Source organism: Microcaecilia unicolor, unplaced genomic scaffold (genome assembly GCF_901765095.1).
Source record: "Microcaecilia unicolor unplaced genomic scaffold, aMicUni1.1, whole genome shotgun sequence".
NCBI lineage: Eukaryota > Metazoa > Chordata > Amphibia > Gymnophiona > Siphonopidae > Microcaecilia > Microcaecilia unicolor.
In genome coordinates, this window is record NW_021963328.1 from 82042 (window position 1) to 109122 (window position 27081).

The 27081-nt window shown below is 46.6% G+C and overlaps 3 protein-coding genes across 3 annotated transcripts; 1 reads left to right on the top strand and 2 right to left on the bottom strand.

Annotated features, from left to right (window-relative positions):
• Positions 1 to 3452: 3452 nt before the first annotated feature.
• On the bottom strand, positions 3453 to 16021 carry LOC115459194 (conserved oligomeric Golgi complex subunit 8-like). Its single transcript, XM_030189054.1, has 5 exons — positions 15654 to 16021; positions 12223 to 12430; positions 8608 to 9435; positions 7833 to 8001; positions 3453 to 3965 (listed from the first exon to the last, which is right to left on the bottom strand). Exons 1-5 carry the CDS (start codon positions 15980 to 15982, stop codon positions 3637 to 3639), a joined length of 1863 nt encoding a protein of 620 aa, XP_030044914.1. The 5' UTR covers positions 15983 to 16021; the 3' UTR covers positions 3453 to 3636.
• Positions 16022 to 16549: 528 nt separating this feature from the next.
• On the top strand, positions 16550 to 21211 carry LOC115459195 (60S ribosome subunit biogenesis protein NIP7 homolog). Its single transcript, XM_030189056.1, has 5 exons — positions 16550 to 16660; positions 17600 to 17686; positions 18002 to 18140; positions 18254 to 18394; positions 20525 to 21211. Exons 1-5 carry the CDS (start codon positions 16605 to 16607, stop codon positions 20642 to 20644), a joined length of 543 nt encoding a protein of 180 aa, XP_030044916.1. The 5' UTR covers positions 16550 to 16604; the 3' UTR covers positions 20645 to 21211.
• Positions 21212 to 21338: 127 nt separating this feature from the next.
• LOC115459193 (transmembrane emp24 domain-containing protein 6-like) lies at positions 21339 to 26245 on the bottom strand (the record flags this gene model as incomplete). Its single annotated transcript, XM_030189053.1, has 3 exons — positions 21339 to 21594; positions 24020 to 24168; positions 26119 to 26245. Coding segments are annotated over 3 exons (510 nt in total), but the record flags the coding sequence as incomplete, so codon positions are not given.
• Between the last annotated feature and the right edge of the window lie 836 nt (positions 26246 to 27081).

The following is a 27081-nucleotide window of genomic DNA, read 5'->3' on the forward strand; positions in this document are numbered from 1 at the left end:
GGACGTTCAAAAATTTTTATTTTTTTTTTTTAACGGAGCCAGCGGGAGGGGGGAGAAAAGGAGGGACCTGGCGCCACCAGGTTTGCACTTGCTCAAGAAGAACCCTCAACCCCAGGTACTCAACAAAACCTAAAAATTAGGCTTGGAGACCTAGCCAGAGCTGCTGCTGTGTGTGACCACCACCTGCTGAGATAGAGAACATACTGAGGAGTTTCCGGCAGCACATGACCACATATAGGGAGGCAAAAGTTTGCTCTCTATCTCCACCTGCTGGTAGATGGACACAACCCACCAGTCTATGAATTGATCAGCATGATGATATGGAAGCCTGGTGTTATAAAGATGATAGAATATATTGCAATTAAATGGAAGTGAAATTCAACTCTCCTTTCACTGGGGCACACGGAATCACATCTGCATCTGTTTTGTAGATGTTTAGCTTTTAGATACACAAATGGATTATTCTAGTTTTAGGAATGTTTCAGGCACTAGTGGTTTTATTTTGTTTCTATTGATTACCTATAAGTCAAAATAAAAATACATATTTTGTTTCATGCAGATCTATTTTGTGTAAACATAAATGGGCTATAAGCCCCTAATGCAGCGCATTGGTTTTCTAATATTTTGTTCTTGTGACGACTTATACTGTCCCCGCAGCAAGTAATTTCCTCCATCCCAGCTCTTGCCATGCCACAGTCACCTTGACCCCCCCCCCCCCCCCAGATTCTACAAACAGTAAAAATTCTAGAAAAAGTAACATACATCATTTTCTTCTGTGTTCTGCTAAAACAGCGGATGTACAGATTAGCAGGACCCAAAGCAGTCCAAAACAAGTCGTCAGAAACAACACGGTTTATACCTAATTGTTCAACCACCCTTAGGAGTCACCTTTGGGTTTAAAAAGCAAAACCATGTGCATGTAAGGACTGAACAAATTAAAGCAAAGTTTAAAGCAAATGCCCTTAATATGTAATACTTGGAAGAAATAATGAAACAGTGATAGAATATCCTCATAAAAAGCAGCCTGAGCCAACAGATTTATTTTCCACTGAACATAATTAACTTTGTATAAACTTAGCAGCTAAGTGTGCTGAACTGGACAATGTTCAGAAAACAAATTGGCTTCCGTTCCCAAAAAGTATCAAACTTGAACTCAATATATCAACCTCAGTTGTAAGTACCAGTTCAAACTGCTTAATCTGTGTAAGGGGAAAGTTTCATAATGTCACCTTACTATGTTCTGAAATATTCTTTTTTTGTTCATGGACATTCAAAGCTCTCGTGACTATATATAATCACTGACAACCCCCAACCACCTATAGTATAAAATGCGGTGGTATAATTTTCATAATTTTTTGTTTTTATAATTATATACATCTTTCTTCACTCTAATATTCATTAGTGCTTAAACAGGCAGTCCTACGTTTTAAAGCACTCAGGTGCTGAAGGACAATCAATTATTCACTTACCTGCATATTTCATATCTTCTCCAGACCCCGCATTTTATACTACAGATGGTTGGGGGCTGTAAGTGATTATATATAGTAACGAGAGCTTTGAATGTCCATGAACAAAAAAAGAACATTTCACGACAAAGCAAGGTAACATTATGAGATTTTCCCCTTACACAGATTAAGCGGGCTGAACTGGACAATGTTAGCACATTTAAACTGACGCTGGACAGAACGTCTGCATGAAGGAAGTCCTTCCCTCGTTATTCAATACCTCTCTGTGAAATAGTAGTAATACAAAAAGGCAAGTGCATTTTTATAATATACCACTGCGATCCACAAAACAAAATAAGCAAATTCCCACATGCCATCTCTTTCTTTTAATGTAGGCATAGGAAAATAATTATTTTGAATGCTCCCAGGCTTCAACTGAACTCATGTTTTATGTGGGATATAAACGTAATAAATAAGTAAATAAATAGATAGATAGAAACGACGAATGTTGAGCACCTGATTCTCATAATATGATGTCTGTTTTAGAGACCCATTACCAGGAGAAAAAAATCTCTGCATGAATATAACAGTGCTAGAGTGGTCCTTTAACCAGCTACTCCAAATGACACACTGATTATGATTTATAAACTACTACTACTACTTAACATTTCTAAAGCGCTACTTGTACAATTTAACAACGAAGGACAGTCCCTGCTCAAAGGAGCTTACAATCTAAAGGACGAAATGTCAAGTTGGGGCAGTCTAGATATCCTGGATAGAGGTATAATGGTTATGTGCCGAAGGCGACATTGAAGAGGTGGCCTTTGAGTAAGGATTTGAAGATGGGCAGGGAGGGGGCCTGGCAAATGGGCTCAGGGAGTTTATTCCAGGCATAGGGTGAGGCGAGGCAGAAAGGGCGGAGCCTGGAGTTGGCGGTGGTGGAGAAGGGTACTATTCTATGAAAAGTTATTCCATTATTATACTTCCTCTGTATACAGCCGTACGCTGCAAGTCAGTATGTTTGAAAATATAAGTCAGTTTAAATAAAAATGCTACTAACAACAAAGAAGAATGTGGATGCAGCAGCTCAAAGGTTTGTCTGTTTGTACAGCGATGACAGCTGCTGGCTTCAACTCTCTCTCACACACACACACACATACACACCTGCACATACCACAGATCACCTGGTGGTCTAGTGACTGCTTTGGGTCAGGAAAGGTCCTCACGCTTTCCTGCCCGCTTGTTTAAAATGACTGCCGAGACTTCATGCAGTGACCAAGGTGCCAATATGCAGGAAACCAAGGGGTTGTAGGGGGGGGGGGGGGGGGGGGGGGGGGGGGAGAAGGACCTGGCACCACCAGGTATACTCCATAACCAGAGTTCCAATCTGCAGAACCTCAACCCCTATCCTGGCTCAACTGGGACCCATGGGACGGGCAAGGAGCCAGATCAATCCAGAGCTGCACAGTTATGACCTGCTACATAGAGAGAATACTGAAGAGAAGCTGGCTGCATATGACCACATATGCTATTTCTGAAGTTCTTTCTCTATCGCCACCTGCTGGTAGAGGGACATAACCCACAAGGCTCTGGATTGATCTGTGGGACGCTATGGAACAGCACTTATATATGGTCTGTATTTGTGCATATCTAGTCTTCTACACATGCGTAACAGAATTATCACCATATTTTGCTTTGATGACCCATAAACATGTCAGCACTTTCTGAACCCAAGTAAAAACTGCTCATGTGCTGATAAATATCTGCTACACTGAACACTGATTTTCAAACCAGTCCTTGGAGATATCCCGAGAACCCCAACTGGCTGGGTGGGCCCTGAGGACTGGGTTGAAAACCCCTGGGCTAGAAATTTGGGCTCAGAACCAGCATGTCTCCACTCTGAGGACAAGCCAGTGTTCACTCCCTGGATGGTCTGAAATACATCTGCCAGAGCCATTGTCTATCACAGTGAGTACTTAGACACACATTTCACATACAAAGAGCTGCGGTTTCTTATTTTATTCATAGAAAATCGTATAGACCTGTAATCCAGCAGCTTTTGCTACGACAGTCATATTAATTCTGTAGTGCAGACACCCCCCACCAAACTGAGCCAGGTAAAAAGGCCCAGTGCAGGCCAGAGCGTTCAATAAGGTTTCCATAAAATGCACCCCTATGTTCCAGTTATGGTTCATTCCTTATTGGGCTCCAGAGGCTGAGCAGGCTGACCCCCTTCACCCCGAGAATCCTGCTGCAGTTCCCCCTCAATGGCAAAGTCTTGCTGCTGCGGCAGCTTCTCCTCACAGCTCACTTCCAGCAGCTCTTGTCGCAGATCATCTGTGGACACTAATCCAGCGCCTGAACTCTCCTGGGGGGCTGCTCCTGGCTCTCCACTTAAGCTGCTCTCTGGCAGAAAAACCATCTCTTTCTGTGGTAGAACACATCCCAGGGCCTCCTGCACCGGAGTCACATCCAGGTAGCCAAGATTGCCATGCTGCTGTAGCTGGGTGGCTGGAATACCTGAAAAGGAAGCAGAGAGCAAGAGGATTGGACCAGAACTGTGGGTTCATTCAAAAAAATGCCTTCAAAAGTACTTCTGTGCCTTCATGAACCAGGTTTCCGGACTGTTCCCAGTAACAATACCCATGTGTGAAATGCCTATTCCAATAGATCTTTCTGTTTTCCTATTTTTACACCCCCACTGAACAACTGTATTTTTTTTTTTTTTTTTGTTACATTTGTACCCTGCGCTTTCCCACTCATGGCAGGCTCAATGCGGCTTACATGGGGCAATGGAGGGTTAAGTGACTTGCCCAGAGTCACAAGGAGCTGCCTGTGCCTGAAGTGGGAATCAAACTCAGTTCCTCAGTTCCCCAGGACCAAAGTCCACCACCCTAACCACTAGGCCACTCCTCCACTCCACAGAGGAAATGCTTTTACAAAATCGCCTCCGTATTTCTCCCTATCCCTCCCATCTTTCCGAGCACTCTACCAAAACCCTCATCCACACCCTTGTCACCTCTCGTTTAGACTACTGCAATCTGCTTCTTGCTGGCCTCCCACTTAGTCACCTCTCCCCTCTCCAGTCGGTTCAAAACTCTGCTGCCCGTCTCGTCTTCCGCCAGGGTCGCTTTACTCATACTACCCCTCTCCTCAAGACCCTTCACTGGCTCCCTATCCGTTTTTGCATCCTGTTCAAACTTCTTCTACTAACCTATAAATGTACTCACTCTGCTGCTCCCCAGTATCTCTCCACACTCGTCCTTCCCTACACCCCTTCCCGTGCACTCCGCTCCATGGATAAATCCTTATCTGTTCCCTTCTCCACTACTGCCAACTCCAGACTTTGCGCCTTCTGTCTCGCTGCACCCTACGCCTGGAATAAACTTCCTGAGCCCCTACGTCTTGCCCCATCCTTGGCCACCTTTAAATCTAGACTGAAAGCCCACCTCTTTAACATTGCTTTTGACTCGTAACCACTTGTAACCACTCGCCTCCACCTACCCTCCTCTCCTCCTTCCTGTACACATTAATTGATTTGATTACTTTATTTTTTGTCTATTAGATTGTAAGCTCTTTGAGCAGGGAATATCTTTCTTCTATGTTTGTGCAGCACTGCGTACGCCTTGTAGCGCTATAGAAATGCTAAATAGTAGTAGTAGTAGTAATTTAAGAGTATAACATTGCTAATTCCAAAAGGCCCTCTAGGTCTCTGTACAGGGAATTATTCAAGAGGACCTCCTGTCGGGCTCTGATTATCTCCCCCACACCTTTGCTGGCAGATTGCTTTATAGCTGTTCTAAGTGTGGTAAAAGCTTTGGTTGTAATGTAAATCTCAAAGTGCATCAGAAAGTCCACAAGGGAGAAAAACCATTTGCATGTACAGAGTCTGGTAAAAGCTTTGGTCAAAAGGTAAACCTCACAATGCACCAGAGAATACACACAAGAGTGAAACCATTTGCATGTCCTGAGTGTGGTAAAAGCTTTGGTTGGAAAGAAAGCCTCACACGGCATCAGAGAATGCACACAGGGATGAAACTATTTACATGCACTGAGGAGGTAAAAGCTTCAATTGTATTGGGACAGGTAATTAGGGAATGTACACTCTTGCTATGAAGTATGGAAAAATAGCACTCTGGTATTTAGATATATATAATGAGACCTCCTTTTTATCTAATTCAAAGCCCAAATCTACAGATAAACAATAGACACAAGGCTCAGAAGTTATAAAAGAAATAGAAAGGTTGGCATCATAGTGGAAAAGTGACATCCCAGGAAAGCAATAGGGCATCCTTGGAGACACTGCAGTGGACTTTATAAAATGCTCCCAGGTACACATCTCACTACTGCTCCCTTACCTTGTCTACTGAGCCCCCCAAAACCCACTACCCCCAACTGTACAACACTACCATAGCCCTTATAAGTGAAGGGAGCACCAACATGTGGGTACAGTGGGTTTCTGGTGGGTTCTGGAGGACTCACAGTTTCCTCCACAAGTGTAACAGGTAGGGGGAGGTAGAAGCCTGGGTCCACCTGTCTGAAGTGCACTGCGCCCACCACTAGACTACTTCAGGGACCTGCATGCTGTTCTAATGGACCTGAGTATAACATCAGAGTCTGGCAAGTAATATTTTTAATCACATTTTTTTTTTTGGGGGGGGGTTAGTGACCACTGGGGGAGTAAGGGCATCTTTTTGTGTGAAGTGGAGGAGTAGCCTAGTGGTTAGTGCAGTGGACTTTGTTCCTGGGGTAGTGGGTTCAATTCCCACTGTAGCTATTCGTTACAAAAGCCTGGATCATTTACTGCAAGAGTTTTGAAGGGGGGAACGGGTGGGGAGGGATGCTATGTTAAAATGTGTTATATGCTAGGTCCATTGAATATTTCTTTGGTGTTTTGCTGTCTTGCATTGAAAATGGACAAATTTATCTTGATTGTTCTTTTTCTTATTCATTAATAAAAATTTGTTAAAAAAAAAAACAGGTCTAGCTCAAAACATCTAAGTATTAGTCCTGGACGTTTTTGTTTTGATCCATAATGGCTGAAAGACGTCTAAGTCTTAGGAACGCCCAAGTCCTGGCTTGAACACACCCAACAGGCCCCCTTGATATTTAGACATCCTTCTGACGAACTTCAGAGAAAAACGTCTAAAAAGAGGATTTGAGAGATAAATGGCCAAATGCAGACTTATGTCACTTTTTGGACGTTTTTCTCTTTTGAAAATGAGCCCAAAGTTATTCAAAGTTGTTAAATCACAAGAGGATTGTGAAAAATTGTAAGATGGCCTTACGAGACTGGGCATCCAAATGGCAGATGACATTTAATGTGAGCAAGTGCAAAATGATGCATGTGGGAAAGAGGAACCCGAATTATAGCTATGTAATGCAAGGTTCCACGTTAGGAGTCACCAACCAGGAAAGGGACCTAGATGTCACAGCTGATAAGTTAAAACCCTCTGCTCCGTGTGTGCAGTGGTGGCTAAAAAAGCAAAGAGAAAGTTAGGTATTATTAGGAAAGAAATGGAAAATAAAAATTAGAATGTTATGCCTTTGTATTGCTCCACCAATACTGTGCGCAATTCTGGACACCGCATCTAAAAAAAGATACAGCAGAATTAGAAAAGGTACAGAGAAAGGTGACAAAAATGATAAAGGGAATGAGGCGACTTCTTTATGAGGAATGCTAAAGCAGCTAGAGCTCTTTAGCTTGGAGAAGAGATAGCTCAGGGGAGATACGATAGAAGTCTATAAAATAATGAGTGGAGTGGAAGGGGTAGACGTGAATCACTTGTTTACTTGTTCCAAAAATATTAGGACTAGGGGGCATGTGATGAAGCTACAAAGTAGTACATTTAAAACAAACCAGAGAAAATATTTCTTCACTCAACATGCAATTAAACTCTGGAATTTGTTGCCAGAGAATGTGGTAAAAGCAGTTAGCTTAGCATGGTTTAAAAAAGGGTTGGCTCGTTTCCTAAAAGAAAAGTCCATAAGCCATTATTAAGTTGGACTTGGAAAAATCCACTGCTTATTTCTAGGATAAGCAGCATAAAATCGGCTTTACAATTTTGGGATCTTTTGGCCACTGTTGGAAACAAAACAGGATACTGGACTTGATGGACCCTCCACCTATCACACTATGGAAATGCTTATGTTCTTACGTACTGTGTTTAAGGGAGGCTTTTTCAGAATTTTTAAAATTCTAATTTTTTTGTTTAGATTTCTCTTCCTGGCTTTCCTCTTTTGCTTTTTATTTGTTATGTACTCACCCACAGCAATTCAAGAATCCAACAATGCATGAACATTAAAAACATGTTAAAACCTCAATAAATTTAAGTTAAAGAAAAAAGCAGGTGGAGAAAGGCAGCTGGCCACTCAATTCCCTCTTACCAAGTATTTGTGCTATTTGGGAGGGAGGGAAGAGGAGCTGGAGGCAACGGTTTAGGTACGGCAGAAGGTCTTCTAGGAACGCAGTGCAGAACTGAACAAAGAGCTCCTGCTCTTTGCTGCTAAAGGCAGCTTCCTCAGCCTGGTGGAAGGCCAGGATTATCTTTGTCACCTGCATGAGGGAGAGAAAGGAGACCCTGCTCAGGAGAAAGGTCATTGTTTTCATGTCAGAACTGGCCTTGGGTGGGCTATGGTACCATGTGCTTTCATCTCAACTGTCTCACCTCAACCCAGCCATCACACCGATAGAACCTAGCTAATATGGACCCTGAGCAATGTCAGGTCACTTCCCCAGGAGCTGTGCAGCTTAACCCAAGGAGCAGGAATCAAACGCATGTGCTGTGCATGACAGTGTGCAGCTCTGCCACTGAGCTAACCAAGCAGTAATGTTTTAATGCTAATGGGAAATGCATGAATGGTTCTGGACAGGCTGCACTTTACACAGCTGGAGCAAATATTGTAAGATCGGATAACTAAGACAATCACAGCAGGATCAGCAATACGACTTCAGCCAGCAGGATGGGCCTATTTGCACTTCTTTTTCAACCTTCCAAGGGCCTTTATCCTCTTGCCTTACTGTAAAATGTTTCTGAACATTAAAGTAATCCCCCCCCCCACACACAAAAAATAAATACAGATCTCCGCTAATGGTGCGTTGTTAAAGAAGCCAAATTCTCTCCCACCCCAGCTTAGACAGTATGTGCCCCTGAGTCTGTACCTGGCTAACAGCCTCCTCTAGGGCAGCAGTTACATCCTGGGCCAGCGCTATTGGGCAACAGAGCCGGAGATCATTGAAAGCAGTCAGAATACCATTTAGGAAGCAGGCAAGGGGGGAGAAATCCAGCAGAGCCATGGGTGGCTGCAGGGTTCCTGGCTGGCTGCTGGGCACATTGACCGAGGCAATGGTGCTGCCGCCCAGAACAGCAGGGGCCAGGATCAGGGTGTAGGAATTCATTTCTTCCTGGAATTTAGCCACTGCTTCCTGCAGTGCCGTCTGGAAGGTGGTCAGGGCAACCCGCTGAAAAATGGGAGCCAGTTGTCCGCGAAAGTCAGCCCCCACTCGGCTAAAAGACAGACCAAAGTACATGCACTTGCCCAGCAACGAGTCCAGCCGGCTGCCAACCCCCCTCTGTAGATCATGCTCCAAAGTCTGCAGAAAATGTGCAACCTTCTGCAACACCCAGCCATGGAATATGGCAGCTTCGCTCAATGCCTGATCACTGCACGGAACCAGAAGGGGATCCTCGTCTGAGAAGAGAGCGCGATACTCCGTGATGATGTCAAAAACGTGAACGCGGCACGTCTCGATGGTTTTGGTGATGTGAAAATAAGGGTCATCTTCGGGAATGGCGCTCTGGATAGAGTGGAGCCAGGCATCGCGGGCCTGCAGGAACTTCACACGCAGCTCTGCCTCTGTGAAGATATCCATCCTCCGCAGGTAGCCCAGGACACGCAAGCAGGCAGGCAGCTGGAGACCTGTGCGAAGCTGCTGGACCAGCTGTTCCAGCATCAGCTGTGCCGACTGACGAACCTCCAGGACAATGCTCTGCAATTAAGATCCAAAATGTTTACTGTATACATGCCCAATGTATCAGTCTCTTAGCAAGCATTGCCACAATCCCAGTCACGATCAAAAGAGAGAGGACCCCCCCCCAGGGCCGCTGAGAGCCAGAGCCGGGCCCAGGACAAGGCCACCCCCGGGCCCCCCACCCCACCCGAGGTCGCCGCCCACCTGAAGTCGCCGGGCTCCCCCCTCCACCTGCTACCGGGCCTGGAACTAACCTTAAGTCTCCTTCTTTCACTTCGCGCTAACAGCAGCAGGGCAGACCGTCAGGCGAAGGCGGGACACGGAAGGAAGGAGTGGCCTGGCCTGCCCTGCTGCTGTTTGCACGAAGTGAAAGAAGGAGACTTAAGGTTAGTTCCAGAGCGAGGCGGGCAGGCGGGCCACACTGCAGCAGCGGTGCCGCCCCCCCCCCCCCCCCCCCCGGGGGCCCGGGCCCGGGGACTTTTGTTCCCCCTGTCCCCCCCCCTCGGCGGCCCTGGCCCCCCCCCCCCCCCGTGCAATCCCAGCCCCACCGGGTGGGTGAAGGTAGAACCCTTATAAACCCTGCTATCTTAGCAAGGGCTCCAGGAAGACGCCCTTCTATGTTCCGAGAAACACTAAGGAAGGTGCTCCCAATATCCCCAGCAACCCAGGATGGGGGACCCCTAGCATCCTATGGGGTATCTTCCTACATCACATGCCTGATTTCCTGCTCTCATAACACATCAGGGTGTCCCGAGGAAAAGGCCTGTCTGCTGCTGTCTAGTGGAAGCTGGGAACAGTTAGGTGAGCTCGAGGCCAAGGCCTGGGTGTCTCACTTCTCCCTACAGTGCCTGCAGTCAATGAGGAAAACAAGCCTCACTGTAAAAGTTAATCTCAACTCCACAAAGTGTTCAAGGCAGGTGCTGAGGACTCTCTCTACTTCTACCCCACTGGTACTGCTCTCTCTCTTGCATTCCCATCCCATGCTTTTCTTCAGTTCTCTCTCCACACCATCCAGTAGTGATATTATCATCCTCTCCCTCCTCTCCAACAACATGAGCACTAGGAAAACAGCCAGCACGTCTTCCCCCCTAACAGAAAGGCGGGCAATGTTACTTTGATAATGTTTGGACTTCTGTCACTTTATTTTATGATGTTAGTCATTGTTCGTGTTTTCTTGTTTTATTATTGGTTAGGTATTGTGCATTGTGTTTGATATGATGTATGCTGCTAAGAAGAGTACATTGAAATGTGTATGGTAAGACTTATCCCGGGCGAGGGGGGAGGGGGGTAGGGCAGGGTTACAACTCTATGTAAATTCTCTATGTTAAATTGTACAGCGCTGCGTAACCCTAGTAGCGCTTTAGAAATGTTAAGTAGTAGTAGTAGTAATTCTATGTTAAAAAACGAAAAAAGATTGAAGTTACTTGGGAAATTGGTTAAAGATGTTATATTCAATGTTTGTTAATATAATGGGTGCTGTAACCTGATGTAACCAATGAAACAAAATATTGCTTGTATGGTATGTAAGCAAACGTGACTTGTTTTACTGGTGAATAAAGACTTCTTGAAAATCAAAAAAAGTGTATGGTGCTCAATCAATCTGAACTGCACCTTCTGTACATGTAGCAGGAGGGCAGAAGATAGCGCTGAACGTTGCTGCCAAAAGCGGGACTACATGCGGGGGGGGAGGGGCCATGGAACTCTGGAATTCGTTGCCAGAGAATGTGGTAAAAGCGGTTAACTTAGCAGAGTTTAAAAAAGGTTTGGATGGCTTCCTAAAGGAAAAGTGCAAACGAACCTTTTCCGGAGATGGGAAGGCAGTAGAACGAGAGGACATGAAATGAGATTGAAGGGGGGCAGGCTCAAAAAAGATGTCAGGAAGTATTTTTTCATGGAGAGGGTGGTGGATGCTTAGAATGCCCTCCCGCAGGAGGTGGTGGAGATGAAAACGGTAACGGAATTCAAACATGCGTGGGATAAACATAAAGGGATCCTCAGGAGCTTAGCCTAGAATGGGTGGCAGAGCTGGTGGTTGGGAGGCGGGGCTAGTGCTGGGCAGACATATAAGGTCTGTGCTGGGGCTGGTGGTTGGGCGGCAGGGATAGTGCTGGCCAGACTTATACAGTCTGTGCCCTGAAGAGGACAGTACAAATAAAAAAGTAGCACATATGAATTTATCTTCTTGGGCAGACTGGATGGACCGTGCAGGTCTTTTTCTGCCGTCGTCTACTATGTTACTATGTAAATTGGACTTGGGGAAAATCCACTATTTCTGGGATAAGCAGCATAAAATGTTTTGTAGGTTTTTTTTAGATCTTGCCAGGTATTTGTGACCTGGATTGGTCACTGTTGGAAGCAGGATGCTGGGCTTGGTGGACCTTTGGTCTGTCCCAGTATGGCAATGTATAACTGGCCCAATTCATCCTCTTCTCAAGAACAACCCTGGTTCAAGACTCTTGCTGACTGCTCCCACTACTGCATGCAGCAGAAAAAGGCTCCCATTCCAGGCATACCTGGTATGGAATCATGCATGGCTGTAGAAAATGGGTTCCAGCACCACTGCATGCCTCGTGTGGCACCCACATACAGCAAGGGCTGAAGCTAGAAAAGTGCATTTTTCAAATTTAACAGGCAGCAACCAGCGGCTGTTCCCAGTGTCCGATGTCTGTCTCTAGCCCACACACTAAGTTTGGTTAAGCGTGCTGTACATTCCTATACCAGCATGTAGCATGCATACACACGTGCTTGTGTGTTTTATTCTACCTGGAAATATATGGTTTGTACACAGCTGCATGCCGTGCATACCTGTATGACGGGAATAGACGAATGCTTTTTCTCCAGCCTTCGCACATATGTGGCCAATTCCAGGGCCTCCTCATAGTAGCCATTCCGAACACAAGTATCCATGAGCTGCGGGATCTCCAGCACCTCGAGAATCTCTGTGTGCCGATTCAAGGTCAGACTGTTCTTCCGACGGCTGCAGGCTATCTCCTCTGCCTTCTGCACAAAACTCCTGTCCAAAGGGTAAACAGCAGATTTCACAGATAGGCCCGCACACCAGACACATATACAACACCCGGAGGCTCCAAAAGACTATCCTACACATACACTAGAGGATGACCTGAACCCTTTTTTATTTTTCAGCTTTGGCCAATATCAAATCTTTGGCCAAAATCTGCTAATCTGTTTCAGCTGCTACCAAAACAGCTGATCCACCCCCCCAACCCACCCCCAGGTCTACCTTACCACACTGGTAGTTTAATGGCAATCCCCAGTCATTCCTGCCCATGTTGCCTTTGCAGTCAAAATGGATGCTACTGGAGACTGCAGCAGCCACTGTGGGAGTGGAGCTGGCACAGGTAGGATGACTAGCCACTCGAGCACCAGGGTAGTCCCACCAGGCTGGGGGAGGGGAGGAAGGCAGGGAAGGGATTGAGCATGTGGGAGCTCCTTCAGCTCAGGGGCAGGAGGTGTGAGGGAGGAGAAGAAGCAGCACACGACAAAGAACAAAAAGTTCTGTTTCAACTGAAACCAAATGCAGATTTCAGGCTGGTTTTTGACAGAGGAAACAAACTCTGTTGGCCTCTAACGCACACAAACGCCCAAACTCCCAGATAGTCCTACCCACAGAAAAAGTACCTGTATGTAATAAATATAAACCACTTTGGTTGTACCACAGAAAGATTAAATATCAAATCTATGACCCTTTAAGAGGAAAGATGGAGGAAGTGCCATATGAAGGGCTGCTGATAGGTAAGGGTGAAGTTTGCTAATGGGCAATTTGGGGGCGAGGACAGCAAGGGCTGCTGATGGAAGAGGAGGTTAAGGGGGGTGATGGGGAAGGGAGTTTGAAGGCTGCTGATGGAAGAGGAACTCACACACTGGCTCAGAAAATATGCCAAATCTCAATGCAAACTTGACATCTGCCCTACTAGCCTAATAAGAGCCGCCCCCAAACAATTCAAAACAGACCTCACGAACCAAGTAAACTACAGACTCCTAAATGGTCTCTTCCCCATGGATATAGGAAATATCCTTCTCACTCCACTGCCAACTAAGAAAAGCACAATGGACCTAACCAACTATCGACCAGTTGCTTCTATCCTGCTCATAACAAAATTGATGGAAGGCATAGTGACGAAACAACTCACGGAATACCTAACCAAACACTCAATTCTACATGAGTCTCAATCAGGATTTCGATCAAATCATAGCACTGAAACTGTACTAGTGTCTGCAATGAACTCATTCAAGAAAACAATTGCAACCGGCAAGAATATACTCGTACTACAATTCGACATGTCTAGTGCTTTCGACATGGTGGATCATGGAATATTACTACACCTATTAGAATACTTCAGAATCGGAGGCCCAGTTCTCAAATGGTTCAAAGGATTCCTCACCACCAGATCCTACCAAGTAACAACGAATATTGACATATCACCACCTTGGACACCGGAATGTGGAGTTCCTCAAGGATCCCCCCTTTCACCAACTATCTTCAACCTTATGATGATACCACTAGCCAAACTTCTAGCCAATCAAAACCTTAACCCCTACATATATGCTGATGATGTCACGATCCACATCCCGTTCAAAAGTGATCTAAATGAAATAACCAACAAGATCAACCAGAGCCTCCAAATCATGCACTCCTGGGCAGACTCATTCCAGTTAAAACTTAATGCAGAAAAAACTCAATTTCTAGTTCTCACTTCCCAATATAATACAAACAACTACCCCAACATAACCACACCATACTGCACACTTCCCATTTCTGAAAATCTGAAAATTCTTGGCGTCACTATTGACCGAAACCTCACCCTTGACACCCATGTGAAGAACACAACGAAAAAAATGTTCTACTCGATGTGGAAACTCAAAAGAATAAAACCTTTTTTCCCAAGAAATATCTCCTGCACCCTAGTACAGTCACTAGTGATAAGTCACCTGGACTACTGCAATGCTCTGTACGCAGGTTGTAAAGAACAGACCATTAAAAAACTCCAAACAGCCCAGAACACCACAGCCCGACTCATTTTTGGAAAAACTAAATATGAAAGTGCGAAGCCCCTAAGAGAGAAACTACACTGGCTCCGGCTCAAGGAACAAATTGAGTTCAAGATCTGTACGACCGTACACAAAATCATTCACGCAGATGTCCCACTCTACATGTTAAACCTAGTGGACTTACCGCCCAGAAACGCCAAAAGATCAGCCCGCAAATTCCTCCATCTGACCTTCCCCAGCTGTAAAGGAATTAGATACAAACAGGCATATGCTACTACCTTTGCGTACAAAAGCACACAGATATGGAATGCACTACCCATGGCCCTGAAAACCATGGACAACTTAACCAGCTTTCGCAAATCTTTGAAGACACACCTCTTCAACAAAGCCTACAAAAAACATCCTAATGAAACTAATCCCTCCTAAACCACACAAGTGCTTCAAAAACACCTCTCACACGACCTTACCTATCACCTTTCCATTTAAATCCTCATCTACCTTCAGCTTATTACCGACTGTATTTAAGATCATGTAATGACTATATCATAATAACACTCTGTAAGCCACATTGAGCCTGCAAAAAGGTGGGATAATGTGGGGTACAAATGCAATAAATAAATAAATAAATAAAGGGGGGTGACGGGGGAGGAAGTTTGAAGGCTGCTGATGGGGGAGAGGGAGGGGGAGATGGGGGAGTTTTTGAAGGCTGCTGACGGGGGAGGAGGTGGAGGGGAGTTTGAAGGCTGCTGACGGGGGGGGGGGGGGGAGACGGGGATGGGAGTTTGAAGGCTGCTGACGGGGGAGGAGGTGGAGGGGAGTTTGAGGGCTGCTGATGGGGGAGGGGGAGACGGGGAAGGGAGTTTGAAGGCTGCTGATGGTGGGGGGGGGGATGGGGAAGAGAGTTTGAAGGCTGCTGATGGTGGGGGGGGATGGGGAAGAGAGTTTGAAGGCTGCTGATGGTGGGGGGGGGGGGACGGGGAAGGGAGTTTGAAGGCTGCTGATGGTGGGGGGGGGGATGGGGAAGAGAGTTTGAAGGCTGCTGATGGTGGGGGGGGATGGGGAAGAGAGTTTGAAGGCTGCTGATGGTGGGGGGGGGGGGGATGGGGAAGAGAGTTTGAAGGCTGCTGATGGTGGGGGGGGGGATGGGGAAGAGAGTTTGAGGGCTGCTGATGGTGGGTGAGGTTGGACGGGGGGAAGCTGCTCCTTTAACCCTTCTCCGGCCAGACCTGCAGCTCTGCTGGAAGGGGGGCAGTTTGTCCAGCAGTCGGTCCAGGCTGTTCTGCACCTGGCCGAAGCGTCGGTAGATGTCCTCGGTGCACTCGGCCGTTCGGATGAAGGTCTTGTAGTTGGAGAAGGCCAAGTCCCGGGTCTGCTGCAGGATCTGCGCCCGCTCCTCGGCCAATCGCTCCGGCTCCCGCACCAGCTTGTCCAGGGCCGACGAGCTCAGCTCCAGCAGGTAGGCGGTGAAGTCCGGCCGCTCCCGCCAGCTGTCCGGGAAACTGTCCCGGAAGATCGAAGCCAGGATGCTCTCGTCCTCCACGTCCACCGCCGCCATCTTGGAAGCGGCACAGAGACTGCGCGCCAGCGAGGAAACGTCATCGTCCAATTTCCGGCTCTAACCGCCGCCATCTTGGGAATGGCGGCGTCAGCGCAGCGGGGAGGACGTCGTCACGCTGTGAACGTTATCGCTGCCATCTTGGGAATGGAGGCATCAGCGCAGTGGGGAGGACGTCGTCACGTTCTGCCGTCACCGCCGCCATCTTGGGAATGGAGGCATCAGTGCAGTGGGGAGGACGTCGTCACGTTCTGCCGTCACCGCCGCCATCTTGGGAATGGAGGCATCAGTGCAGTGGGGAGGACGTCGTCACGTTCTGCCGTCACCGCCGCCATCTTGGGAATGGAGGCATCAGCGCAGTGGGGAGGACGTCATCACGCTGTGAACGTTATCGCCGCCATCTTGGGAATGGCGGCATCAGCGCAGTGGGGAGGACGTCGTCACGGTGTGGCCGTCACCGCCGCCATCTTAGGAGTGGCGGCACCAGCGCAAACCAAGGAGGTGTAACCTGTCCAGACTTGGCCCGGACGCTCTCGCTCTTCCTTCTTCTCTCTGGTTCCTGTTTCCGGCCGCGTCTCATGTGTGTTTGCGGAGAGCTGATGAGACGGGACTCGAGAGGAAAATGCGGCCACTAACCGAGGACGAGACCAGGGCTCTGTTCGAGAAACTCTCCAAATAGTGAGTTGGGGGACAGGGAGCAGCCTTTAGGAAGCCGTCCACACCTTTTTTAAACTCTGCTAAGCTAATCGCCTTTAACACATTCTCTGGCAACGAATTCCAGAGTTTAATTACATGTTGAATTAAGAAACTTTTTCTCCGATTTGTTTTAAATTTACTACATTGTAGCTTCATTGCATGCCCCCTAGTCCTTGTATTTTTGGAACGCGTGAACAAACGCTTCATATCTACCCATTCATCTCCACTCATTATTTTATAGACCTCTATCATACCTCCCCTTAGCCTCCTTTTCTCCAAGCTGAAGAGCCCTAGCCGCTTTAGCCTTTCCTCATAGGGAAGTCATCCCATCCCCTTTATCATTTTCGTCGCCCTTCTCTGCACCTTTTCTAATTCCACTATACGTCATGCAAGGTTCCACGTTAGGAGTCACGGATCAAGAAAGGGATCTAGGTGTCGTTGTTGATGATACGTTGAAACCTTCTGCTCAGTGTGCTGCTAAACAGAAAATTGTCATTTAGTAGTTACGTGATCTGGACACTGATGAAGCCTCTCTGTCGCTGTAAATGTATTGAAATGATTGGTCTGAGCGGCAGGCCTGAAGCCTCGCGTTCTATTTATTTAATTTACCGCCTGTGAACACACTAAGTATTTTCCTGTCCGGTTCACAAACTACATTTGTACCGAGACTACGGAGGGGTTAAGTGACTTTTCCAAGATCACAAGAAGCTTCAGTAAGATTTAAATCCTGGGTCTCTAACCATTAGGCTATTCTTCCTTTGAATGTGAGCAATTTCATTATAAAAACAGCTGCACCCTGCGGATCTAAGATCCCTGGGTTGACTAGGGCATTGATACCTTAGGAGGTCTAGAGGCAGAGGCCAGGTTATAAAGTGGTGAGAGAACGTTCTTTAGTGATTAATCATGGTTTCTTTTTCCTAGCATTGGAGAAAACATTAAGTTGCTTGTGGACCGGCCAGACGGTACCTACTGCTTTCGTTTGCATAACGAGCGGGTGTATTATGTCAGGTAAGAGCTCTGGATGCTGTGTGAGCTTTCTGGGAGACATACCAGCCCACACGCCTCAGCTTGCAACATGATGTCTCTGTCGCCATGCACCACTTTCAAAACTTAACACTTTCTTTTTCCTGCTTTAGCACTGGTGCTCCTTCAAGATAATAGTTACTTTATACTTTATGTAACATTTAGGTCATGCTTTTCCAGCAGTAACTCAAAGTGCCTTACGTTCAGCAGCTACTCTGTTCTGAATCTCTTGAGAGCAAGTCTGCATGTGAATTAATTATCTACCTTTGAGGAATTAATCTGTGAATTGCTGCTTTTCAGTGAGAAGATTTTAAAGTTGGCAACAAGCATTGCCCGAGATAAGTTGGTATCGCTAGGGACCTGCTTTGGGAAGTTCACCAAAACCCAGAAGTTTCGTCTGCATGTTACAGCTCTGGACTACCTCGCTCCATATGCCAAGGTCAGCATTCTAGTCACTGGGATCCTCCTAGTAGGGAGGCAGATACTGTTCAGTGCCTGGAGTCTCAACCCAAAACTAATGCATTCTCATCGGCCTTTTTGTGTGTGTTTCAGTACAAAGTCTGGGTAAAACCAGGATCAGAACAGTCCTTTCTGTATGGGAACCATGTGTTGAAATCTGGGTTGGGCCGGATCACAGAGAACACAAACCAGTACCAAGGAGTGGTGGTTTACTCCATGTCTGATGTTCCCTTGGTGAGTATGGGTGGGGGAATAGATTGTAGTCCAGGGGTTCCCAAACCTGATCCTGGAGGCAGCCCAGCCAGTTAGGTCTTCAGGATATCCACAAAGAATATTCATGAGACAGGTTTGCATCCAGTGGAGGCAGTGCATGCAAATCTGTCTCATGAATATTCATTGTGGATATCCTGAAGACCTAATTGGCTGGGCTGCCTCCAGGATCAGGTTTTGGAACCTTTGTCGTAGTTTAATGGCTGAAATCTCCAGCCTGGAGGGAGGAGGGGCTGTGGCATCAGGCAAGGAGGGTGGGGCTGAATACCACCCCCCAGAACAATGGAAGATACAGGGAAATAGTATAGAAGTTTTTATTAAAAAATAAACACATAAAATGCTGAAGCTACCTAAAAAGGATATTTTTTTTTTTTGGGGGGGGGGGGGGGGGTCGATGGCAATCTTGTAGGTGAGTCTTAATATTCTATCTCAAAAGGGATAGGAGTAGGCTAGAGGTAGTCCAGGGAAAGGCACCCGAAATGAGGTGGGGGTTCCTGTATGAGATAAGACCAAGGAACCATCGGCATGCTAGAGGATAGAAGAGATGGGGAAAGATATTATTCACTTGAAAGGAAATTGTAGAACTAGGAATCATGAAGGTGAAGAATGTCAGGAAATATTATTTCGTGAAAAAGGTGGTGGATGCCTGGACTACTGAAGTGTTGGGAGCAAAAACGTAACAGAATTTTAAAAAGCCTGGGCGAAGCACAGGTGAAAGCTGGAGACAACAGGATGGTAATGAAACACTGGGGTAACCTGAAACAGCAGTGGGCTTTCAAAAAACTGTGACAACACAGTGATGCTGTGGTGAAAAGCGATGTAGCTACCTATTTCGATTTCAGCTTGTGTTGTACATAAACTACTACTACTATTTACCATTTCTATAGCGCTACAAGGCGTACGCAGCGCTGCACAAACATAGAAGAAAGACAGTCCATGCTCAAAGAGCTTACAATCTAATAGACAAAAAATAATCAAATCAATTAATGTGTACAGGAAGGCGGAGAGGAGGGTAGGTGGAGGCGAGTGGTTACAAGTGGTTACGAGTCAAAAGCAATGTTAAAGAGGTGGGCTTTCAGTCTAGATTTAAAGGTGGCCAAGGATGGGGCAAGACGTAGGGGCTCAGGAAACAGGTAGCTAGATCGCTTTTCACCACAGCATCACTAACCTCGATGGCTGTGGGGATTATTACAAAATTTGGTAATAACCCAGAGGGAGGGGGGTCGGAGGGTTGGTTTACATATTGGTCTAGAGCGGGGGGGGGGGGGGGGGGGTTCTCAACCCAGTCCTCAGGACCCACCTAGCCAGTCAGGTCTTCAGGATATTCACAGTGAATATGCATGAGCGAGATTTGCTTGCCCTTCCTCCGTTGTATTTAACTTTAGCTCGTGTGGATTCATTGTAGGTATCCTGAAAACCTGACTGGCTAGGTGGGTCCCGAGGACTGGGTGGAGAGCCCCTGCTCTAGTAAAAGTAACGGTGAAGATAGCAACCTCAGGAAAATGGAGGCCATGGCACAATTAGGGAAAGGAAAAGGGGTGACGAGGATTAGTGGGGGAGAAAGGTTGATAAGAGAAGTAAAAGGAGGCGTGAAAAAGTTGACACAGTGGCAGGATGGAGTAAATGTACAAACGGGAGGAATCTGATCTAGGCAGACTTGTAAAGCCCAAAATGGTCTCTTAGCAGACTGATATTATCTAACCCTTCCTTATTTCAGTGGTTCCCAAACCTGGTCCTGGAGGCCCCCCCAGCCAGTCAGGTTTTCAGGAATATTCATGAGAGAGATTTGCATGCACTGCCTTCACAACATGCAAATCTCTCTCATGAATATTCATTGTGGGTATCCTGAAAACCTGACTGGCTGGGGGGCCTCCAGGACCAGGTTTGGGGACCACTTCCTTAGTTAATTTTGTCTCACAACCAGAAAAGGATAGTTCTATAATCGAGAAAATGAACCCTTCCAGAAAGGGTGGGAGATGACATCCCCCTCCCTCCTCTTGTGGTCCTATTTCAGGTGACGTGCTGTGTGGGATGGGGGAGATCATGGAAAGGTAAAAAAAAAGGCTAGACACCTCCTCTTAATTTACCCACCAGGGCTTTGGAGTGGCTGCTAAGTCCACACAGGAGTGCCGGAAGATGGATCCCATGGCCATTGTGGTCTTTCACCAGGCTGACGTCGGTGAATACGTGCGACACGAGGAGACACTTACGTAGATATAGTCCAGCGCCGGAATACTACAGCATCGCATTGGACATCCCCCTCTATAAGGGGGTAGGAGTAAAAAGCCTTCATCTGTAAACTGTGCCTGAAGCAGCTGTGTGAGATCTGGACACCACCCCCCACCCCCTCCCCTCCTAAGGGAGAGACACTGCTCAAATGCTGCTTCCGGCCTGGCCTTGAGACTGTTGTTACAGATACTCGGACAGTTGCTTTTGACATCATTTCTTTTAAGAGGGCGGAGGGCTGAGTTCTCTTTAAAGAAGAGCCAAAGCAGCACTGGAGTAATTCGTTTCCAGGAACCGGCTTTTCCTAAATGTCTCAATAACGGAGGTTGGAGGTTTACCAGTTCCCGGCTAGAGCCTTTTTGGCCAGCCCTGGTTTTGAATTTATATCCCAAATCAGTGCTGCAAATCCCGTAATACAGTAGGATGGGATGGCCAGAAATCCAGCGCTGTCCTAAAAATCTCCAGCCTGAACGGGGTAACTTGGCATCTGTACAGTAATTTCACTCAGACTATTTTTAAGTAAATAAATGCATTTGATCCTTTTATTTAAACACATTTTATTTATTTGAGCACAGAGTGTGGTCTGTTTCAGGAGACCAGGGCTTGGTGGGGAAATTTACTCCAGCAGAACAGAGCTGTCAAAGGCTTGTCCTTTCTGGCCTTTCAGTGGCCTCCTGGGGGGGGGGGGGGGAGTTGCAGAGCTCTTAGCATCGGGGCTTCAACGTGTCTGTGGTGGGCTGAGTGTGAAACAGACGCTTTAAGAAATACAACTGCAGGACTCCAGAAAGGACGATGACCACACTCTGCACCGCTGACCACCAGTTGACATAATGGTAGTTGGACAGAAGGGTGAAGTAATCGGCCCCCTTTCGCATCCGAGCAAAATTATAGAACCGCCACATATGGAAGACGTGGATCTGGACCTTCTGTGCGCTTTCCTAGAACAAAAAGGATCACGTCAGGCAGCTGCCTATCTTTCCTTTACCTCTTTCTCTGGGAACTAAAACCTAGTTAGCAAGTGTTCAGGCCTGTCTGGCTCACAGAACCCAAACCAGATACCCTCACCTGGATTTCCTTAGACACCAACCTGGGCAACTACAAACAAAACAATCGTATGTTAGCAACTGGTTATTCTTACAAAACTAGTTTCTTAGCTAGAATAAGCAGGGGGAAATTGGATACTTAAGCAAAAAGGGAAAACCAGCAAGTGAGGCACCTACTAAGCCCCTGGCTCCCCATAGCCTCAGGCCTGTCAGCTTCTGGTTCTGTGATCTAGACAGGCCCGAACACAAGTCCTGGCCCAGTGTCACAGTAAAAGCTACTCCTGGTGGCTTCTGTATGGCTGGTTTGTATGGTTTTTTTTTTGTCCTTCTTTGTCCAGAATCCCCCATCATGGAGTCTGAAATCCCCTTCTGAGGCTCCAGCCTCCCCCCCCCCCCCCCAACTGCAGTTCTCTACCTGTGACTGTCCCCCATATCTGCCTCTGCCCACAATACCCTCAACTTTTCCTTCTTTATGTGAAGGTACCTACCCCACCTCTCATTGTCTCTTCCCCTCCACCCCCTGGACCCCCTCAAACTTGATCCCCACTCACCAGTGGCACACAGATAACTTTTCAGCATGTGCTAATATGATAAGAGACACCCATTATATTCCTATGGGTGTCTCTAGCATTACATGTGCTAATTTTTAGCACACTCTAAAAAGTTTGCGTTCCTACAACGCAGCTTAGTAAACAGGGTCTTTATATTGTCAGCCCTCCAGGGACAGGGAAATACCCAGTGTACCTGAATGTACCTCAGCTTTGAGATACTACAGAAAAGGTGTGTGAGCAAAATCCCAAATAGATAGATAGAAACTCTGAATGTTGAGCACCTGATTCTCATAACATGATGCCTGTTTAGTGGCTCTTTACCAGGAGAAAATAAATCTCTGCACGAATATAACAGTGCTAGGGTTGTCCCTTTAACCAGCCCCTCCAAATGACACACTGATTACAATTTATATCAAATTACTACTCTACCTTTGAAAAGTTATTCTGTTATTATAGTCCTCTTTGTACAGCTGTATGCTGCACAAGCTGCCATGTTTGAAAATATAAGAGAGAGAGATTTTTAAAAATGCTACAAAGAACGACAACGTGGATGCAGCAGCTCATAGATTTGCTTGCTTTGTTTTGAGTGTACAGTGATGACGGCTGAGCAAGGAAGGGGAAACAGAGATTAACCTTGGGGGTTTTTTTGTTTTTGTTTTTTTACAGTTCCCTCCCTCCCATGTACGACTCCATCCATCCACCTCCTCTCCAGCCCTGAGTGCTCTTCCCACACATACCTCAAGGCACCCTGCTGGTCTAGTGGCTTCTTTGGGGCAGGAAAAATCCTTCGCTCTTTCCTGCCCACTGCCACTGATCCTCTCGCTGCTGCGCTGCATCTTTAAAATGGCTGCCGAGACTTCCGCAAAAAGCGGCAACAGCGAGAGGATCAGCAGCAGGCAGGAAAGAGTAGGGCTCTTTCTTGCCCTGAAGAAGCCACTAGTCCAGCAGGGTGGCTTGAGGTATGTACCAGGAGGGCACCCTTTGGCTCAGGGGAGGGAAGGCACTCCCACAGGGAAGCTGAGGGATTCCTGCAGACCTGGTGGGGATCCCCGCTCCCATGCGGTTCTCTACTTAAGAAGCCTGACTGACCTCCTCCCCCTTCTCTACATAGGGCTGCATTTACTTCAGGAGAGAGAAGGGGGATTTTCAACCACTGTGGTGTGGTGGTACCTCTTGGCCAGGTTTAGATGCATTTCTACCTGTTTTTTTGCATGAAGCCTAGCTCTTGCCCCTGCCTAAGGATTAGCACTGTTACAGCAGGGCTAGATAGAAACAAGGAAAAGTTTAAATGGAGGTGAAAAAGCCCAGCTTGTTTAAATGAAGATGCCTGGGGAGGGACCTGCACCTGAAGGAGCAGTAGGGAACTGCCCTGTCCCCTACCTCTACAAATGCTGGGCAGGAACTGGTCACACAGCACATGAAAAAGGAAACCACTCTGCCACTGAATTTAAAGCTGGACTGAACCATTGCAGCAGCCCTCAGAGTGGCCGGTGCCTGTTCCTCTCGGGTGTACAAAGGTTAAGTGTGCTGCATCAGCGAATGGCTACATGTCATTCAGCAGCAAACACTCCATTAGCCTTAGTGGGTGCAGAAGGCACAATGTCAGGATGAATCTGCCTAGGAATTTCAGTCCTGCTACAGTTTCAGGGCTTCAGCCTCCAGGCAAATGTAGCTCCTGCATATTCATTGTAAAATGAACATTCAGGGTAACCCTCCTTTTGTTTTCCTTGCAAGCACAGACTCCTTGCATGACAAAAGAATTAATTTACCTCAATTGTTGCCAAGGTGTCATTAAGCTTCTGCCTCTCTTGCCCTTCATGTTCCACTCCAAAACCATCATAGTAAACACCAAAACTGAGATAGACCTGCACAGAGCCAAAGTGATTCTTCCAGTTGTTCAGGCACAGCTGGTAAAAACCTGTAAGGACACAAGTCAAGTAGAATGGTCATATCCCCTGCAAGAAAGGGCTGCTTTGATTCAAAGATGTGCTGGCTTTGAATTTACTCAGGGATTAAATTGAAACTGCAGTTGAATAATCTTGATCCATGCTAGCTGCAGGAAGGGTTAGCACATGCATAGAAAGACATCACAGCCCGTGAGCAAGGACAGCAAAATGTCCAGGCAGGGAAATCAAGCCCTCGTGATTGTGTCTGATCTGTGGAGTTACAGGACAGGAGAATTTGGGGCTCTTACTGGAAACCAACCACCACTCCTATAAAACGATGTATAAATCATACTGTAAGGAAAGAACAAAAATAAATAAAATTGGGAAACGACCATTCCATTTGCAACACAAGGAGCTATTTAGTTCCATCCACTGATGCTTTTGCGTTTCTGCTTTGTCTACTGATTCACAAGAGTTGTTTTTGCTGCTGATGGTGTTACTGTCCTCCATTGGCTTCTCTACATTTCTGCTTGAATCATTTCAACTCCTGAGGCAGGTGTTTTGTGTGCCAAAACGCAGGACTGCGTCAAGTCAATATTTTATCTTGTGTTTTAATAAAAATTGCCCTTGTGTTGGAAATCAAGTGGTTGCTCCCAATTGTTTCTGGGGAGTCTTCTGGTTGTTGTGTGTTCGTTAAATCATTCTGTAAGCCATTCAAAATAATCTAATCGGGGACAAAACCTGTTTCTGGAAGCTTTTTACAAAAAAAGCTATTTTGTGCAGTATCACATTGCTTCAGCTAAAGCTGAGTTCAAGTTTCAGGGGGTGGAGAAGACTTCGGTGCACACTGGGGTGTTATAATGTATGAGGTTGATGTGGAGGGGCATAATCGAACGGGGACGACCATCTCTAAGGGCGCCCATCTCTGAGGAGGTCCCTGCGAATGGGCGGGGCATCCCGTATTATCGAAACAAGATGGGCGTCCATCTTTCGTTGCAATAATACGGTCGGGGACGCCCAAATCTCAACATTTATGTCAACCTTAGATATGGTTGACCTAAATGTTGAGATGGTTGACCTTAGAGATGGGCGACCTCGGTTTTTGCCGATAATGGAAACAGAGGACGCCCATCTCAAAAACGACCAAATCCAAGGCATTTGGTTGTGGGATGAGCCAGCATTCGTAGTGCACTGGCCCCCATCACATGCCAGGACACCAACCGGGCATCCTAGGGGGCACTGCAGTGGACTTCACAAATTGCTACCAGGTACATAGCTCCCTTACCTTTAGTGCTGAGCCCCCAAAAACCCATTCCTCACAACTGTACACCACTACCATAGCCCTTAGGGATGAAGGGGGGCATCTACATGTGCATACAGTGGGTTTCAGAGGGCTCATGTTTACCACCACAAGTGTAATAGGTTGGGGGGGGGGGGAGGCCTGGATCCGCCTGACTGAAGTGCACTGCACCCACTAAAAACTGCTCCAGGGACCTGCATACTGCTGTGATGGAGCTGGGTATGAATTAGAGGCTGGTAAAAAAATGTTGTTTTTTTTGGTGGGAGGGGGTTGGTGACCACTGGGGGAGTAAGGGGAGGTGATCCCCGATTCCCTCCGGTGGTCATTGGTCAGTTCTGGCACCTTTTTGAGGCTTGGTCATGAAAAAAAGTGGACCAAGTAAAGTCGGCCAAATGCTCGTCAGGGACACCCTTCTTTTTTCCATTATCGGCTGAGGATGCCCATCTCTTAACCACACCCCTGTCCCACCTTTGGTACACTGCTGACACGCCCCCTTTAACTTTGGTCATCCCTGCAACGGAAAGCAGTGGAGGACACCCAAAATCGGCTTTTGATTGCTGATTTGGGCGCCCCTGAGAGAAGGACGCCCATCTCCCGATTTGTGTCGAAAGATGGGCGCCCTTCTCTTTTGATTATGCCCCTGATAGTACAGCATTAGAGGTTTCTGAGGCAGTGGTAGAACCTGTTTCCTTGGTTTCAAAGTTGATCTGTCCTCGGATGTCCTGAGAGGTCTGGATGAGAAGGCCCTGAGGATTGTGGGCTGTGGCAGTAATATGTCTGTCCTGTGTAATCCCTGATGCCCACTGAACCTGTTAAGAGATGCAATGTATTAGTGAGGTTGAGTGACAAGAGAAGGTCTTTCATTCAGTGCTTTCTGATGAGCAGCTGCTATTCCTTCATCTTAAAAACTGTATGTTTGGTGTTCAAACAGTATGGTAGGCATGAGAGGAACATTGGAGTCCTCTGTGGTAAGGTCTTGACAATAATTGCCAGAGACACTCCAGTATCTTATCATTATTAAAGTGAGCAAGTGTTCCCATCTCCCACCTAGCTTAAGAAGGGCAGTGGAACTCACCTTCCATCCTCTGCACTGTTCCCTTTAAGCTGGACACATAATTCAACTGAGCACACCTAACAAAACTGAGCACTTATTCCAATCATCCAAAATTTTACTCCACAGTCAGTCACTGTCAATAAAACCCACATTTAAAATATTTATTATGGGGTCATTGTCTTTGTGATGTCACAGCAGTTATGTTCGTGTTTTCACGCGTATACCATTGATCTTTGCATTAAAGTGCTGCTATTTTGGAACATTTGTCACATGAGGCTAGAGTGTACTGCGTGACCCCTTCATCTGCCCTCCTCACTTTTGGCTAACCTGTATCGTTTAAACCAGTTTTAATTCAAAATTACAATATCAAAACTTAAGCATAAGCAAACAATTAATTTGTCAGAATGATTGAATGAAACAATTGAAACAGATGCAAAGTCATCAAGCAGAAAAATTATTCAAACTGCACTTCATGATATATTTAAGTACAATGAGGACTATGGTATTATTTGCTTATATTGCCAGAATGCCAAAGGTCTGGGAGGATGTATTGGAAGCTAGAATGATTTTGAAGTGTCATCTCTCAAGTAA